This window comes from Neofelis nebulosa, chromosome 10, assembly GCF_028018385.1.
Source record: "Neofelis nebulosa isolate mNeoNeb1 chromosome 10, mNeoNeb1.pri, whole genome shotgun sequence".
Lineage (NCBI taxonomy): Eukaryota > Metazoa > Chordata > Mammalia > Carnivora > Felidae > Neofelis > Neofelis nebulosa.
Genome location: NC_080791.1, coordinates 43,413,742 through 43,431,371, shown reverse-complemented (window position 1 = coordinate 43,431,371; position 17,630 = coordinate 43,413,742). Strand labels below are relative to the sequence as shown.

At 36.4% G+C, this 17,630-nt stretch overlaps 1 protein-coding gene across 5 annotated transcripts in view; it reads left to right on the top strand.

Moving 5' to 3' along the window:
* Positions 1-706: 706 nt before the first annotated feature.
* Positions 707-17,630, top strand: part of FOLH1 (folate hydrolase 1) — a 68,253-nt gene continuing 51,329 nt past the window's right edge. For 3 of the 5 annotated variants that reach the window (XM_058687515.1, XM_058687517.1, XM_058687514.1), the window contains exons 1-4: positions 708-950; positions 3,647-3,755; positions 7,732-7,918; positions 14,828-14,929. In XM_058687515.1, coding sequence (XP_058543498.1) covers positions 833-950; positions 3,647-3,755; positions 7,732-7,918; positions 14,828-14,929 — 516 coding nt within the window. In that variant the 5' untranslated portion in view covers positions 708-832. Of the gene's footprint in view, positions 951-1,070; positions 1,210-3,646; positions 3,756-7,731; positions 7,919-14,827; positions 14,930-17,630 lie in introns of those variants that run through there. The other 2 variants (XM_058687518.1, XM_058687519.1) reach the window with 2 other exon arrangements.

Sequence of the window (17,630 nt, the reverse complement as noted above, 5' to 3'; positions counted from 1 at the left end):
AATCTTTGGTATGCTTAGAATAAAAATTGCATTTTCACATCTATTCTTTAAAATATTATAAAGTTACTAAAAACAGTAAAGGATATAATCTATGTATTGATATGAAAATCTTCATTCCTGAGTAAAACAAATAAATTTAAAAAAATATAGGCATACAGTATTATATATAAATTCTTACGAAACAAAACGAAAAAGAGCAGAATACCTTTCCCATAGAAGAAAACAGCTTCTTATACTTTAAGAAAAACCACATTTGTAATATTTAAGTAAAATGCAGGCTTTTTTTTCCTGTTAATTTTTATTACTAAATAAAACTTGCTTAGTATTTAAAGAAATGTACATAGAAGTATAGGAAATAAGAAACTCAAGTACATCTTTTACCCTCTTCTCTCCCTTCCCTCACTGTTACCACCCTCCAGAGGTAAATACTGTAAACATTTCGGTCCAAACCTTACCCTCACATTTTTCTATGCATACACACAAGATACCTTAAGAAATACAAAATGCGATGCTCCTCTGCCTTTATCTTTTTAAGGAAGGTTTTAATTACTGTATATAGGCATACAGAAAAGTTCACAAGTCGTAACTGTTCAGCTTCCTGTGACTGGACTGCGGGTGTTGGCACTTTGCAAAAACTCAGGGAGCTGATTGGCTCGGAGTGAGCTAGCGCTGTTTTGGGGCGGGGAAACCGGAGCCCCGGACCGCTAGCGGAGCCAGCCTGCAGTAGCCCGGGGGCGCTCCCTGGCCTGAGGAGTCCTCCGTCCCGCCGCGACGCTGCAGCGGGACCACAGCAGAGGCGCAGGTCTGGGGAGGCCCCGCCGCCCGCGCCGAGATGTGGAATCCCCTTCACGAAGCCGACTCGAGCTTTGCGGCTTGGCGCCGCCCGCGCTGGCTGTGCGTCGGGGCGCTGGCGCTGGCCACCGGCCTCTTGATCGTCGGCTTCCTCTTCGGTACGGGCGGGCTGGGCTCGCGCGCGACGGAGCCTACTGCGCAGCCCCGCGGTTCCCGGGACTCGCGGGCCGCCTGTAGAGCGCGGTCCTGTGGCGCGTTCCCCTCCGGGGGGCGGAAAGTGGGGACCGGCCCCCGCGAGTCAGCTGAGGGGGTCGCTGGGTTGGGTTCTGGACAGTCACCCCGGGTAAGGAGTGGAGCGCAGAGCCCATGAAACTGGACTTCAGCAGGTCCCACCCGCTCGATCCCTGTGAGCAATTGGTAAGTCTTAGGACGTACTCCCGCAGGTCTGCGGCGGCAGTTGAACCAGGTCGTCCAGGGAGCTTTGCAGGCAGGGACTCTTTAGTGTTGCCCAGGCTGCTTCATGTATACAGTAGGTAAACGTCCGGGCATTGCTGCACGGGACTCTTTTCCGTCCTCATACCGTAGTCCTTGCGAGTTACGTAATTAGGGGAACACGTGGGAACTGGCTGTTACTGGCAGCGCTCTGAACAGATCTTTGCCTGTAGGTGTTCTGCGGCGTTCTCTGTGTACCGATTCGCACACTTAGCCCAACTTCCATAAAAACTAGGGGCAGCACAGACCAGCTCAGACTCTTACATTTTCATTTGGACTCTGTTACTTTTTCGTGGCTTTGAACAGTTTATCATGTCTCTCTTCGCCTCCGTTTTCCAATCTTTATGATGAGGAGAATTTCTGGAATTTATTCGGAATAGCAAATGAAGTAGCATCAGAACCCTCTAGCCCAGTATTGGGGCGTTGGCACTTTTCCTAGTGCCTTCTTGGTGAGGAGATGCTTCTCATTGGACGTTGGTGCACAGGTCCAGCCTAATGTCGTTCACCCCTGCTCTGAATTCTGGATTCTCCTTCTGGGATTAAGAAGACCAGGCATAGACCAGCAACCTTGACTCAATCCAGCACTCTTTTTGGCTTGCTGTGTGACTTCTGGGGTGACTAAGACTTCTGAGCTTCACTCTGCTTATAACTAACATATGGATGTTAGTAACCACCCCCACCCCCAGGGTTGTTGTGGGGTTTGCATGAGATAGGCGCTCAGTAATTAGGACACAGTTCAAGTTGAGTTTCAATGGTCTCAGCTGTAAAATAGAGTTGGGAAATAGAGTTGGTAAGGCTGGCACAGGGATTAAAAACTGCATTTCATGGTGGCAATCTTATTCTTCCTGCTGTTGCCCACAGCCCCTTCCGTGTACACTGCTCAGTGGCTGACACCAAATAGGTTCTTTTTTTTTTCTTTTTTTTTTTTTAACGTTTATTCATTTTTGAGAGAGAGAGAGAGAGAGAGAGAGAGAGAGCGCGCGAGCGAGTGGGGGAGGGGCAGAGAGTGAGGCAGACACAATCTGAGGCAGGCTCAGGGCTCTGAGCTGTCAACACAGATCCCCATGCAGGGCTCAAACTCACGAACTGTGAGAACATGACCTGAGCCAAAGGTGGACACCTGACCGACTGAGCCACCCAGGCGTCCCCTGTATAGGTTCTTTATTAGGACTTGTTAATTTTTTCCCTAAGATTCTCTGCTCTCCACTCTCCCACAGGCCTCCCACCTCTTCATTTTGTTCATTTTTTTCAGCTCTCAATTCAAGCATTTCATCCCCAATGAATACTTCCCTGATTCCATACTCTAACCCAAGTCCTTTTGTTTTATGTACCGGTGGAATTAAATTTCCATTTGCTGCCAACCATTTATTTCAGTATGTATATATGGGTGTGTGTATGTATGTATATGATTTGTAACTGGAAAGTTCCAAGAAAGCTGGGTGGGTGATTTTGGTAACCATTTTATGCCAAGATCATATCATTTTTCCAAATAAACTCTGTAAAGATACCCCATTTCCCTCAGTAGTGGGCATCTTGCAAAGCCATTGGGAAAACTAAACTGTAGTTTCCTTGTAGCTTTCTAAAGTCCAGTGTCTCCAGCCTGCTTCAACTGGAAACAGACTCTCAATACATTTTGTTTGAGTTTGGGAAACAGAACAAATGACAAGTCTGAGTTTCCTTCACTGAAATAATTTATGTACTTGAAATAGATTCATAATTAATTCATTATAAACATTTACTAAGTGCTTATTCTCAGCACAGGGGCAGTCACTGGAAATAGAAGGTTTCAGAAGAAAGTAGGTGGATCTCCTTTTTTCCTTAACCTTTAAGAGATTTTCTTTATCCCCCTTAGTTGAAACATATTTTAGTAGTCCTTTTCTTATAAAACATTCTTTAAAGAATAACAGCAATATTCGTCATTGAAATTGTATTAAAAAATATGTTGTGGGGGCGCCTGGGTGGCGCAGTCGGTTGGGCGTCCGACTTCGGCCAGGTCACGATCTCGCGGTCCGTGAGTTCGAGCCCCGCGTCAGGCTCTGGGCTGATGGCTCGGAGCCTGGAGCCTGTTTCCGATTCTGTGTCTCCCTCTCTCTCTGCCCCTCCCCCGTTCATGCTCTGTCTCTCTCTGTCCCAAAAATAAATAAAAAACGTTAAAAAAAAAAAAAAAATATGTTGTGACTGATCTGTATTTTCGAAGTGTTTGCATGATTATTTTCCAGTGGAAGTGGGCAAGAGAAATTACACTCCAGAAGACTGGACGTCATTGATAATTTGTGTTTTACATGATAGATACAGTAATGAGGAAAAGTAGGTCCTGTCAATGAGCTCATGTCTCATTCCTATATTTGCATATATTTTACAGGATGGTTTATAAAATCCTCCAGTGAACCTACTAAGATTGTTCCACAGCCTAATGTGAAGAAGGCATTTTTGGATGAATTGAAAGCTGAGAACATCAAGAGGTTCTTATAGTAAGCATATACTTGAGAGTTTATATGGATAATTTGTTGGGAAATTGTTATTCTGTTTGGAAATATTGATCCAATATTTCATATATAGGAGCTGAGTTTTTAAAAGAAGTTTTATTTGTTGAAAATCTTGTATCATATTTCATCTAGAGAGGATTATACTTTAAGCTAAACTGTACCACAAGAGCCATTTTTGAGGAGAACCCAGCAAACTTGTCTGTGAAGGACCAGCCCGTCACAACTACTCTGCTCTGCTATTGTAGCAAGAAGCAGCCATTGAAAATACATAAATAAGAATGGCAGTTTCAGTAAAACTTTATTTATGGGCACTATAATTTGAATGTCATATAATTTATAGGTCACTATATATATATACACACACACACACACATATATATATATATATATATACACATACACATACACTACCTATTTAAAATATAATAACCATTTTTAGCTTGTGGAGTGTACAGAAACAAGTTAACTGGATCTGGTCGGGGGAACATAGTTTGATGACTGCCGTTTTAAAAGACATTATATTCTAGTCAAAAGAATAAATCTGGATTTTGGACTTGGATATACTTCAGTTTAAATTCCATCTTTGCCTATTGACAGTAAAATCACTAGGGGTGAATACTTAACTTTCCTGAGCTCGCATTTCCACCTCTATAAAGTGGGGACCATAATATTGTTGTGACAAGGATGATTAGAGAGCATATATGTGACAGGGTTTGCAAACTAGCTCCCTAGTTCCTGAAATAGCTATCTGTAGTGTAAAGCAAAAGATGTAAATGAGTAAACTTAAAGAGTATTTGCAAAGCAACTAAAAATAAAACACTTGTGTAGGATGATTGTATGTAATTGATTAGAACACTTAGGTTTTTCAAAGCAGAATACTTGAAGTCCCTATTAGTGATTGAAGGATTCCTTAGTGGATAAAAGCTACGATTTTATATAAAGGGAAGTTATGTATATATACACATATATTTACGTGCACACATATAATAAGCATAAGTGTGCACACATGATCCTACATACATATGTCTGTTTTAATTACAATAGAATTAAAGCCATAAATAAACATTTGCTAGGGCACCTTCTAGGTGTTTGGAAGGGCCATTTCAAGTGAGAGACCCTGAAGCTTAAATTTTGTGGAAATTCCTCCTCTAACTCTTGGACTTACTTCACTATAATTATGTATAATAGATACAATAAAAGTGGAGGTCCGGCAAAATACAATCTCCTTCCTAGACAGAGCTGCTGTCGCTGCTGCTTCCTTCTTCCTTTCCTAACCTGTGACATAGACTGACCAGCAAAGAAGAAAAATGAATGCCTTAATTTCTCTCTCTGGACCCTGAATAAAATGGAAGCAGTTTCTTAATTATTCCTCCTTGACCCTGACCAAGCTCCTCTGTTTGCAACTCAAGGAGTTTCACCATTAGCACAAAAGAAAGAGATTAAAACTTGATATTTTAGTTGGATCAACAACTTACTTGCAACACACCTCTTAATTGATTAAAATAATAAAAATTAAGAGCTGAAGTTTAATACCAGTTACCTAACTGAGCCACAGATCTTTGGGAAGTAGTGAGGGAACAATATTCTCCCCATATACAGATGAGAAAATGAAGATTTAGCCAGGATTACACAATTTAGTGGCAAAACCTCAAATACACTCCTTGTAGGATTTTATGCCAGTTAATTTATTTATCATTGGAAATGGATTTTTTCCCACTCTTCATTAGGATTTGCTTTGCTCCAAATGAGTGGGTTCTAGCCCTGCTTGTAGCACAGTGTAGTATCCTAGTTGGTAATGACAAAACCGTTCCAAGGAATTTCACTCATAATAGCCAGGTCTGATAATAATCCATCCTCCTCCCTCCCTCCCTCCCTCCCTCTTTCTTGGTGGTGGGGAGAGCAGGTTCAAGACTCCCCATTGGCAACTGTTCTTTTTTCTTTTTAAAAAACATTTTTTTGTGTGTAAACTCTACCCTCAACATGGGGCTCGAACTCAACGATGCCGATATTAAGAGTCATGCTCTACTGATGGAGCCAGCCAGACACCCCATTTCTTAGATGCAGGGACAGAGTGATCACTGTGACTTCAGAAAATATGCATAATCTGCATCCATTTTACTTATGTTACAGTTTGCCATCTGTGTAATGTAGAAAAAAATAGCACCATGCTGGCTCTTTTTCTCTTTTCTCTGCAGGTATACGTTGAAGGGATATAGAGACACCTCAGCTGCCTGTTAAGATTGTGTATTTCTGTTACTACATTTTGTAAATATGCATTAGAAACTTTGTGTAAGAGGTTGTATGGGAGCAAGAATGACCTGTGCCCTTCAAGGTCCTTCTTCCAGGACTAAGAATCAAATTGACACAAACAGATTAACAGGAGGAAATCAAATTTAATAGCATACGTACAGGGATTCCACCCAGACATGGAAATTCCAAAGCAGGACAAAATGAGTATACATGTCACCCTGAACTAAGAAGTGGGTAGGGATCTGAGACTTCAGGTGAAAGAAATGTGCTTCACAGGGCAATGAGAAAAACAGATGTTTGGTAATAGATGTGTGCCCTGCCTATACAGAGGGATCACCCAGATCAAATTTATCTCTGCTAGTAACCCTTATTTGGGGAAAGACCCACCAGTCTCGATTCTCCTGTGTTGTTAAGGGAGGGACAAAACTTTCTTTTGAGCCTGTAGGGTCTTGATTGCCTTCAGCTCAGAATAATCATGCCACAATGGCCCATCTTGGGGCAGCCCACCTTTGGCCCCTAGGGTGTTAAGCCCTTAAACATTTTTTGAATGAGGATTTTAATACCATCTTTGTAAACATAACTTAAATTATTTTAATGGAGTTATAAAAATTAACAAAAACTCCATTTTTTTAAAAAAATTGGAAGTTATTCTTGGCAGTTGATTTTTCAGTCAAAAATTCAGATACACAGTAAAATTAAGTATTTGAAGGTGGAATCATCATAGCCATGTTACCTATTTATTAGTTTGTTTTTTTTTTAAAACTCACTATACAGATGGACATGTGCTAATTTTAGGAAGGCCTACATATTCAGAACCAGAAGTTCATGAAGCTCAAGAAGTTCATGATCTAGAAATAAATATCTTTTTATGATACGTGATGCATTGTCATATGGATTTTTTTCCTTTAAGTGGTTTAAGATGAAAATACAAATGAGCTGAATTTTCAGAGAAACAACACATTTCCACAAAAGAAAAATTTAAACAAAAAGCACCACTCTATAGATATATTAAACGAGAGATTAATAAACTCGTGACAATATTTTTGGTGGCTAAAATTTTGGCTGCATAGTTTATTAATTAAAGATATTCCTGGTCAGGCTAATTATCATCATTGATTTTTAAGTGTATTACTATGCATGATGAATGGAGTACAAGAGATTCAGTCTGAACTTGTGTAAATATTTTTAGATTATTCCTTAATGAAAATACTTTATACAGGTTGCTAATCAAAAGGTTTCTCACTTGGCTCTAACTTTCAGTCTTTAAAAATAAATGTGATTATCAATCATTCTTGGCACGTCACAGCTTGGTATTTTGTAGGAAAATAATTTTTACCTCCCAAATATATTTTACACAGTGAAATAAAGAAATAATTCCATAAAAGTTATAAGATGCATGAGTCTTAAGGAAAGATATGATACTTTCCTCATTTACTATATGGGGACACGTCCAAAGGATCGCACATAACAATTCTCTACAAAGATCAGTTTCTCCAGTTTTTCCTTTAATGAATACAAATTACAGAATGAAACCTTCAAAATACACTTTGAGGATCTATTTGATGCAATAATAGTGCTGCTTTGTTTTTTTCTTTAACGTATCACATTTCAAAGCAATTTTTAGATGTAAATCTGCCTTACTTGGTTGTTCATTTGGGATGCTGGCTGACTAAACATTAATTTCTAACCACTTTCAATTTTTGTTCACCAGTAATTTTACACGGATGCCACATTTAGCAGGAACAGAACAAAACTTTCAGCTTGCAAAGCAAATTCAATCCCAGTGGAAAGAATCTGGCCTGGATTCTGTTGAGTTAGCCCATTATGATGTCCTGTTGTCCTATCCAAATAAGACTCATCCCAACTACATCTCAATAATTGATGAAGACGGAAATGAGGTAAAAAAAAAAAAAAAAAAAAAAAGGGAGAGATAGAAACTACCCTCATCTCTATTTTTTTCAAGTACCTTTTATGAAAGAATGGCCCTATACCATCTCTAATTATTGATAGAAATTAATATTATTGAAACTTGTGAATGTTTTTCATATCTCATTACCAGTATCAGCTATTTTCCTATGATGTTTGAATTTAATGTGATGTTGGAAAAATTATGAGAAATTAATGCTTGATGACAGTTGTATTTTCTGGTTTTTTAGTATTGCATACTAATATATAGTAATATATTAGTACTTCCAAGCAACTAAAATAAACACGTTTTTGATAGGTTCAGACTGTAAAAGAAACTGCATAAGTTTGGGGGTATCAGGAAACTCAGGACACCTGGTGTACAGTTTGAGTCATTAGGTTTTTACTGGTATTTAATGATATGTCTCCTAGGATCATGTGTTCAGCTCTGTGCCCAGAACTTGGATGTGGCATTTGAAGGAGAAGAGTTTGGATGGCAAGTCTGTAGAAGGATATCTAAAGAATATACAATTTTGTTTGCAAGTTAGGGTACATACTTGAGAAAGAAGAGATAATACAAGTAACTGAGGTATATCTCATCGTGATATATATTCAATATGAAGGCTTATAAAATAAAACTCATACCTTTAATCCTATTTAGCATACCTTAGTTTTAAAGCTACTATATCTTAACTAAAATAACCTCTTTTAATCTAGATAGTTTCCTTCAGCCCTTTTGTTAGCTGGGCCTTCTAAATATGTCCAGCTTGATCAGTGAACTGAAAATGTCATGTGATTTAAATATATATAGATTTAAAAAAATTTCATAATATGTCAATCACCTTCTATCAACTAATGAATCAATCTTTTAATGGCTAATATGCTGTTAGTTTTGTAGCCAGTCATATAATCCCATGCTAAATTTCCTAACATGATTCAAAATTTTCCATATTAGCTACTTTTTAAAATTATACTAGTTAATAGTTTATCTTTTTAAAATATTAATCTCAAAATTTAAAAAGTATTTTTAAAAAAGGTGTGTAGAATATCAGTGTACAGCATATGGTCCCATAACATTTGTTAAATAAGGTATCATATCTATCTATATATAATCGAGTACTAAGCAGTCTATAAAAATGTATTTAGGGAAATTGTTTAATGATAAAATATTATGTTAAAAAATATATACATATACTTAAACCTTTGTCTTGATCTGTCAAATTTGGGATTATCTATATACAATGAGGAAAATAGCAAACTTGCAGTTCTTTTTTCCTTCTTTGCTTTTATTATTCCATTTCATTATTTGTTTTTGCTATTATAAGCATTTATTAAATTCTTCAAGCCTGTCACATAACATAAAGGTATCATGTAGAAATTTCATTTCGGAGATTTTCTTGAATGGTGTCAGCTCTCTCATTTGGGTTCCTAGACCAATTTCTACTGAGATGGCGAGTGTTTTCCCCACGCATTCAATAAGCAATTCTCAGACACCAGTTGGGTTGTTCTAGAATTCGATTCAATTCTGACACTATTTACCTGGGGATTGCGTCAGATTCCATAGGTAAGAAGTCAGTCTTCTAAAAATGTCCCCTTCCACACTCATTCAGGATGCCACTTGAAAGCTTAGGTTGTTACTTGTGTTTCTGACCTACCTACTGGCTATAAACTGGAAGTTCCAAAGGCTCCCTCCAACTCAGGGTGTCAAGTGTAAGCAGGTTGTTACCTGTACTTCTGACAGACTGGGAGAAATCAGAGGTTCCCATGATCCCCTCCTCAGGTCTGATTAATTTGCTAGAGTGAATCAACATTTATAAAAACATTTTACATTTTAGATTACTGAGTTAGTACAGTAAAAGGACAGTAAATGACATGAAGCAATAGCCAGATGAAGAGATGCATAGAGCACAGTACGTGGGAAAGAGCACAGAGCTTTCATGCCTTCTCTAGGAGTGCCAGTCTCCCCACACTCCCATGTGTTCACCAACCTAGAAGCTCTCTGAACCCTGTCCTTTGAGTTTTTATGGGCTTCATTACATAGGTGTGATGATTAAATCTTGGCTATTGGTGGTTGATCCAACTTTCAGGTCCTCTCCCTTCCCTGGTGGGAGGTGGGCAATGGGACAGAAAGTCCCAAGGCTCTAATCACAAAGTTGGTTCTCCTGGCCCACCTGACCCCATCCTTAGGTGAGGTCAAAAGTTACCTTGTTAGCCTAACAATAGACCCTTTGTTGCTCTCATCAGGAAATTCCTTTTAGGAGGTTTTAGGAGCTCAGTGCCAGAAAAGGAAAGAGGATCAAATATGTATTTATTGTAAATCACAATATCACACTGCCTAAAGCTTCCTCATTTTTTAAAAGCTATATCATTGGTTCATCTTCCTTTTTATTTTCATCCAAGTACACCCGAACGAAGAGTCACAGACTTCTCCAAGTGCCTTGCTTCTTCCCTATGTCCCTTTCCTGAAGCAGTTGCTATTCAACCATTGACACAAAATAAACAAACCTTTTAAAAACTTTTAAAGGAAAAGGAAGAGTTTTATTTGACCCCAAGTTAAGACAGCCGTGCAGGATACACAATCTTGCCAAAAGCAAAAGCAGCATTAGGGGAAAAAAAGAAGAGTATTAATCATATAATAAGAAGGTAGAAGGGCTTTAAATGCTGTATATAAGTAATTAGAAAAAAACTTAAAGGAAAAAACTGGTTAAAAACATAGTATGTCAGACTAAATAAAATCAGCTGTGTACTATTTTATAAGGAGTGACTTGAATGTAACATCACAGCAAGTTTGAAAGTAACAAAACAAAAAGAAATACCAAGCAAATACTGACTTAAAAAACTTGTCTATCTAGTAGTCAATTTTAGGGCAAAGTCAAAAACCTTATTAAGAGTTAGAGAGGGTTACTACATAAGTGTTTCAATTCATTTTTGTCTGTTAAAGAAAAAGATACAACAGGCCCAAAATGGAGTTAATTGTACTAAGCCCCACTTCAGCAAACCAAGATTTAATACCTAACCTAGTACAGTTTCAGCCTCTCCCAGGAATGTAGCCTTTGACTAGTCAATTTGGAATTACCTGGTCAGCACTAATGAGGTAATCCACCTGATTGACCCCTTATGTTCCCCAAAGGACAAAGATCAATAAGGAAAAAAAAAATACAAGGAATGCATAAATAAATAGTATAAAGAGTAAAAAAGAGAGGCATATCTCTAGATGTTGCCGAAATTCAAAAAGATAAAAAAGTACTAGGAAGAAGTATGCCAACAATTCATAGATGAGATGAAATGCAAAATGGAAAAAAAAGCATGAAAATTGACATAAGAATGCACTTTTAAAAATCCAAAGAGTTTTAGAACATTAAAGAAATTAAATCTGTAATTCAAAAATTCCCATAACTCAAAGCATCAAGACCAACTGGTTTTCCTTTAAGTGTGAAAGATCAAAGTGAAAGATCATTTTTGTAAAGATCATTTAAATACAGTACAACACAACTTATTTCAGAGAATATTAAATATTCAACTCATTTTTAAGGCAAGTATAATCTAGAAATTATAAGCCAACAAAGACATTGCAAAAATACTAGCCAAATGTGTAATAAATATATATATAGATAGATAACATAATTATCATTATGAAAAAGAAAAACTTATATACTTATCTCAAAAGACATTCCCCCCCCCTAAATATTTAACACAATGAAACATATATTCATGACAAAAACTCTTAGTAAACTTGGAAGTTAGTTGACATTACCTGATAAAGGTCACTGTAACTATCAAAATTGATGGTGAGACACTGAAAACATCCCCTTCAAGTTAAGCATATCTGTCACCACTTTTCAACATTGTACTTAATTAAGGTCCTGGCCAGTGCAGTGGAACAAAGGGTAATGGGAGACCAGGAGTGAACCTGTGTTGACTAACACAGTGACCTGCGTTATACTAACTAGAGCACCAAATATCTGCCTCTCCCGAGGCAATCTAAAATGAAGCCAAATCAACCACTACCCTCCAAAAATCCCCGCATTCTCCATATAGCCCATAATTTTTCCATGAGCCACATAAGGTACAAACTTATCTGAATCATTGGGCAAGATCACAAAAGAAACTGTAGTATAAAGTACAGTACAAATTCATATAGAAACACAGTCATTACATCAGCAAGTCTTTCAGCCAGTGGAGTATTCAAGTTGTTTTCATTCAATTTGCCTTTATGATAATCTCCAGTTTTACAGCATCACCAAATAAGTGGATTTTAGACCACGTTTATGAGTTATTCTAACAAGTAGGAGACACTTAAAAATTGTTTTTTAATTTATTTTTGAGACAGAGAGAGACAGAGCATGATCAGGGGAGGGGCAGAGAGAGAGGGAGACACAGAATCTGAAGCAGGCTCCAGGCTTTGAGCTGTCGGCACAGAGCCAGATTCAGGGCTCGAACTCACAGACCCGACCGTGAGATCATGACCTGAGCTGGACTTAGATGCTTAACCAACTGAGCCACCCAGGCGCCCCTGAGTGGGAGACATTTTTTAAAGTCAAGGAAACAACTTTTTTTGGTGACTTTATCAAAAGGAGATTATATACCAGAGAGCATTGTTCTCTTTCCAAAATTCACTAATATAGCCTCAAATTATGTTTTCTGAATATAACCAAAATAATTTTGGTCCACAAATCTCTATTAACCTTTTGTGACATAAAAAAAGGCAGTATATAGTTCAGTCTATATCATATGTTATCTCTACACAAAGATAAAATAATGTGTTTATATATTTAAAACATTTCTGGTAGAATCTATAGAACACTGGTCTTATTTGTTGCCTGTGGAAGGAGGAACTTCTGTGTGTTGTGCAGGAGAACAAAAATTGACAGTTTACCACAGCTCTGCTCTGAATAGTCACAATAATTAAGCTACACTGGGAGATGGTGATAGTACAAAACCATTTGCAGGTGGGACTGAAGGACAAAAACAGAGCTGAGCTGTCACAATGTCAATAGAGAACACCTGAATCTGAAACACAGGCAATATAAGCTTGTGATTTAAAGAAATAGAAGTGAATATATAATTCAACTTATGGTTGTGATAAAATAAAGGGAATTTTCAACTCTTCATGTTTGTAGGCTCTGTCTCTGGGCTCCCAGAGAAGCTATACTTTAACATTTACTAAGATCAAAATGACTCGGCAAAACCTTAAAGTATGGCTCCATTTCTGCCCCAAGCACACACCGTACATCTGCTTTGTTAAAAATAAATAAGTAAATAACCAAAGAGAAGCATTCCAAACATAAGGATTAGAAAAAGAAAGAAACCTCCCTGGTTCCCACGAGATTAAAACTATACAGACTTGCATATACTAAAAATGTAAGATAAAGTCTGTAACTTTCTGGAATGTCCTAGGTCATGATGATTTCTAACTGTTTTTCCCTTTTTTTTTTTTTTTTTTTTTTTTTGTCTTGGGTGGTTGATCTTACTAGTTTTATTTTTTAATAGTCTGGAAACTAAAACATCCGATCCCTACTTAACAATGTCATAATTCAATCAATATTTCTACAATACAAACATCGTAGAATACTTTCACTTTGGTCATGCCCTATCAATTTATACCCAGAATTCTAATTCAACCTTATTCTTTTCAACTTGAATAATACTTGCTTTTATTATTACATACAGTCCATATTTATTCATTTTTTCCATATATTTGCGGTAACTTGCTTACCAATCTTTGAATCATATAAGAGCTTCTTTTAGAGGCTTTGTTTTGTTGAATGATACCTTTAGAAGTTTTCTTTGTTTTCAGTGAATGTCTGTTGTCTCCAAACAGTTACTTTTTGGTAGAAAATGTGTCTTTCATTTCATTTTCAAAAGGAAAGATGTTTTATGCATTATGCATTACGTTATTGAGATACCAGCTACCAATCTCATTTTTATTCTGTTTGGGTATCTTGTGTAATCTCTCTTTTGCAACTTTTAACATTAAGTATTATATTGAATATTACAGTTTAACTATGATGGGTCTGGATGTAGATTATTTTTTAGTTAGCTTGGTCAGGATTCATTGGACAGCCTGAATCCTAGAGTTCATAGTTTTTATCAGTTTGGAAAATTCTTAGTCATTATATATTCAAATTTAGCTCCTTCACATTCTTTCTATTCTCTTCTTTTACAAGTCCTCATATATACATCCAACAGGTTTATCTCTAGTGTATCTTCAATCCTGAAGGTTGTTGTATTTTGGAGACCCAGCTTTATGCAGGGGTCTCTTGTAAGACTCTATTATTTGGACCATCTCTAGACTTTCTTTAAACATCGTGTGCCCCTCTTTTGGGGTCCCAGGTTCCATTAGATTCAACTTTTAGTGCAACCTCTCAGGATTCCTGAGAATCCTGAAAATCCTGGAATGTGCCACTTTTTTGTCTTCTGAGTATTCCTTACTCCTCCCCCCCAATTCAATGATATGCTTAAAAACATAATATTTTATTTTTAGTTCAAGTGTGAATGTTGTTCACTGTGTCTAGGTACTATTAGATATGGATCTTCTTGAAATGTTTTTTTTTTATTGAAATGAATTTAGTATGTAATTTATTGCTAAATAATCATCTTAGCAATGTTATAAGGGACTAAATTTATAATACAATGCTACTTTTTATTTGGGTATTAACATTTCCTCCTAAATCAAACCTGGTGCTTTATAGGTCCTCTCTGGTTCTATAGTTTATTCTTCTGATGAAATCCTCACAACTTCTAGCACAGTGCTGGATATTTGATATGTATTTGCAAAATACTGAAGGATTGATTAACCCTGTACTGAAAAGGAAGAATATACACATTTTTTCCTTGTGTTTGACTTGTAGCAATCAAACTTTACCTGATTTACTTTTGATTATCGTATTTTGTTTTTCTAGATTTTTAACACATCATTATTTGAACCACCTCCTCCAGGATATGAAAATGTTTCAGATGTTGTGCCACCTTTTAATGCCTTCTCCCCGCAGGGAATGCCAGAGGTAAAAATGCAATATGATGAAATAAAAATAACAAACAGAATTCCTCATATATGCAGGCAACAATTAAACAGTTATAAGATTTTTCATATAATCCAAATTTACCCCTTTTTTACAGTTAAAAAACTAGAATTTCTTTATAAGAAAAGGACTATTAGTTTTGTTGACCGTTTTTAAAGATAAAATTTACTCCAATGAGATGCAGAAATGCAAAATGTACATTTATTGACTTTTGACAAATGCGTATACCTATGTAATCCAAACCCCTTAACACACAAAATATTACAGTCACTTCAGAATGTACCTTTATGACCTTTCTCAATCGGTATTACACAGACTCCCAGTCAGTCATTCAATTTGTTTTTGCCACCATTGATTAGTTTTGCCTATTCTAAAAATTCACCTAAATAGAATTGTATAGCATGTAATCATTTGTGTCCAGTTTCTTTCACTAAGCATAGAGTCTATGAGATTCCTGCGTTTTAGCATTTAGTTCATTCTTTTTTATTGCCAAGTAATTTTCATTGTATGAAAATACATTAATTACTACTGTTGCATGGCAGTGATTAGTTTTCAAAGAATTTGAAATAAGAGTGTTGTTGCCATTTTCAAATAGGGAGCCTGGATGTCCATTCTAGAAAATTTTGTGTGGTCTACTCAATAAAGCAGTGTATTTAACTATCATCTGAAATTCTACAGTCAATCCGATTCTTGTGTGGTACTTTGTTGTTTAGAAGAAAGCTAAGAAAGGTAAATTTGAAAGAGTTGAATATAATTTATTTATATATTTTAACAATTATCTTTCCCATTAAAATATTTGACAGCAAGTAGATTCAATTTTAGATGTACTGGGTTGAGATGCCTAGGATATATGGTATATTTACGAGAAGTTGCTGATTGACAGTTGGGTATATTGAAATACCACCCGATAGAAGGGTAAGAGTTGGCTATTATTGGAAACATCCTAAGTAAAAAAATTGTATTTAGAGTTGAATATTTAAAAGTCTCTCTTCACCAATCAATGAGGATTTAATCCAAGAACATAAAGATTATTTAATATCAGGCAACAGTGCCATATTTTTTAATAAGAGAGAAAAATACTCTTTTTTATTTTCAGATGTATTGGCTTTACTGGCTTATTTATAATTTAAAAACACAAGATTTGAATCAAAGAATATTTTCTATTGATTTCATGAAACTTATTTCAAATGAATAGTTTACATCTTACCTAATGGTATAATATTAGAAAAATTCTTTCTAAAATTGGCACATAAATAGAATGCATACAATTGTAATTATTTTATGGTTGACCTGAGATAGAAATGCGGCATTTAACAATTGGAAATGAAGAGAGAGTGTATATTATTTTATTTTTAATTTATTTTTAATGTTTATTTATTTTTGAGAGACAGAGAGAGAGACAGAGTGCGAGGGAGGGGAGGGTCAGGGAGGGAGACACAGAATCCAAAGCATGCTCCAAGCTCTGAGCTGTCAGCACAGAGCCAGATGTGGGGCTTGAACCCATGAACTGTGAGATCATGACGTGAGCCGAAGTCGGACCCTTAACCAACTGAGCCACCCAGATGCCCCAAGATAGTATATTTTAGATCTCACGTGTCCTGACATCACTTAGACTTGTTCCTCAGGTTAAGGCGCCTTACCATCATGGGCCCATGTATGATCCCTAATTTAAATGTATTTTCTTTTCCTTTCATCTCTCATCCCTATCCTCGATCTCATTCCTTTCCCCTCCCCCCAGTGTATTTGTGTCCTTAGCAATGTACACAGTGTTCTTAAAAACATATGACTTTATTTTGTGTTTGATGTACTTTAAATTTCTATAGGTAGCATTATATTTTAGGTCTTACTTCATCTCTTACTATTTTCAATCAACGTCCTTTAAAAAATCTACCCTGTTGCTTTGTCAGAGCAGCTCATCACTTTTGCTGTCGCCTATCATTTCATGATATGTGCACACCACATGTAACTTACCCATTCTTTTGGTTGCCAACACTGCTTTACTTTTAAGTCCTCATGACCACAGTGTTGCAGCAAGTAACCTCATACGTGTCCCTGTTTGGGCTTGCCAGGGTTTCTCTGTTCATGGTAAACCAGGTATGGGATTGCTGTTTTATAGGAATATTTAATTTCCCGACGTCCAGACTATAGCAGTTTATTGCTTGCACTGACATCCTTTTTTTATATATTTTCATCAACACTTGGAATTATGTAACTTTATAATTTTTGCCCATCTAAGTGTTTTAATTTATTTTAATTCACATTTCTCTGATTACCAGTGAGGTTGCTTGTCTCTATACATAGTTATTTATTAGCTGTTCTGGTTTTTATTCTGTGCAATGACTACATATAGCCTTCTCCTTTTCCTGTTGAATTTCCAGCCTTTTTTCTTACTGAATTTAAGTATTTCTTAAATATTTTAATTATTTATTCAATATTGGTTTAAATATTATAAGTATCTTCTAATTTTTCACCTATTTCTTCATGTTATCTAAGCTTTCCTTTATTGAAAATATATCTTTAATTTTGATATTGCCCAATTGTTCTTATGTTTTCAAACTTTGGGTTTTCTTTATTAATTTTCCTCATTATTTACAGTGATAAATCTGTATAACCAGAATATATAAAAAATACTAATACATCATTATTTAAAAATAGCATTAATATTATCAGATTGGAGTTAAAT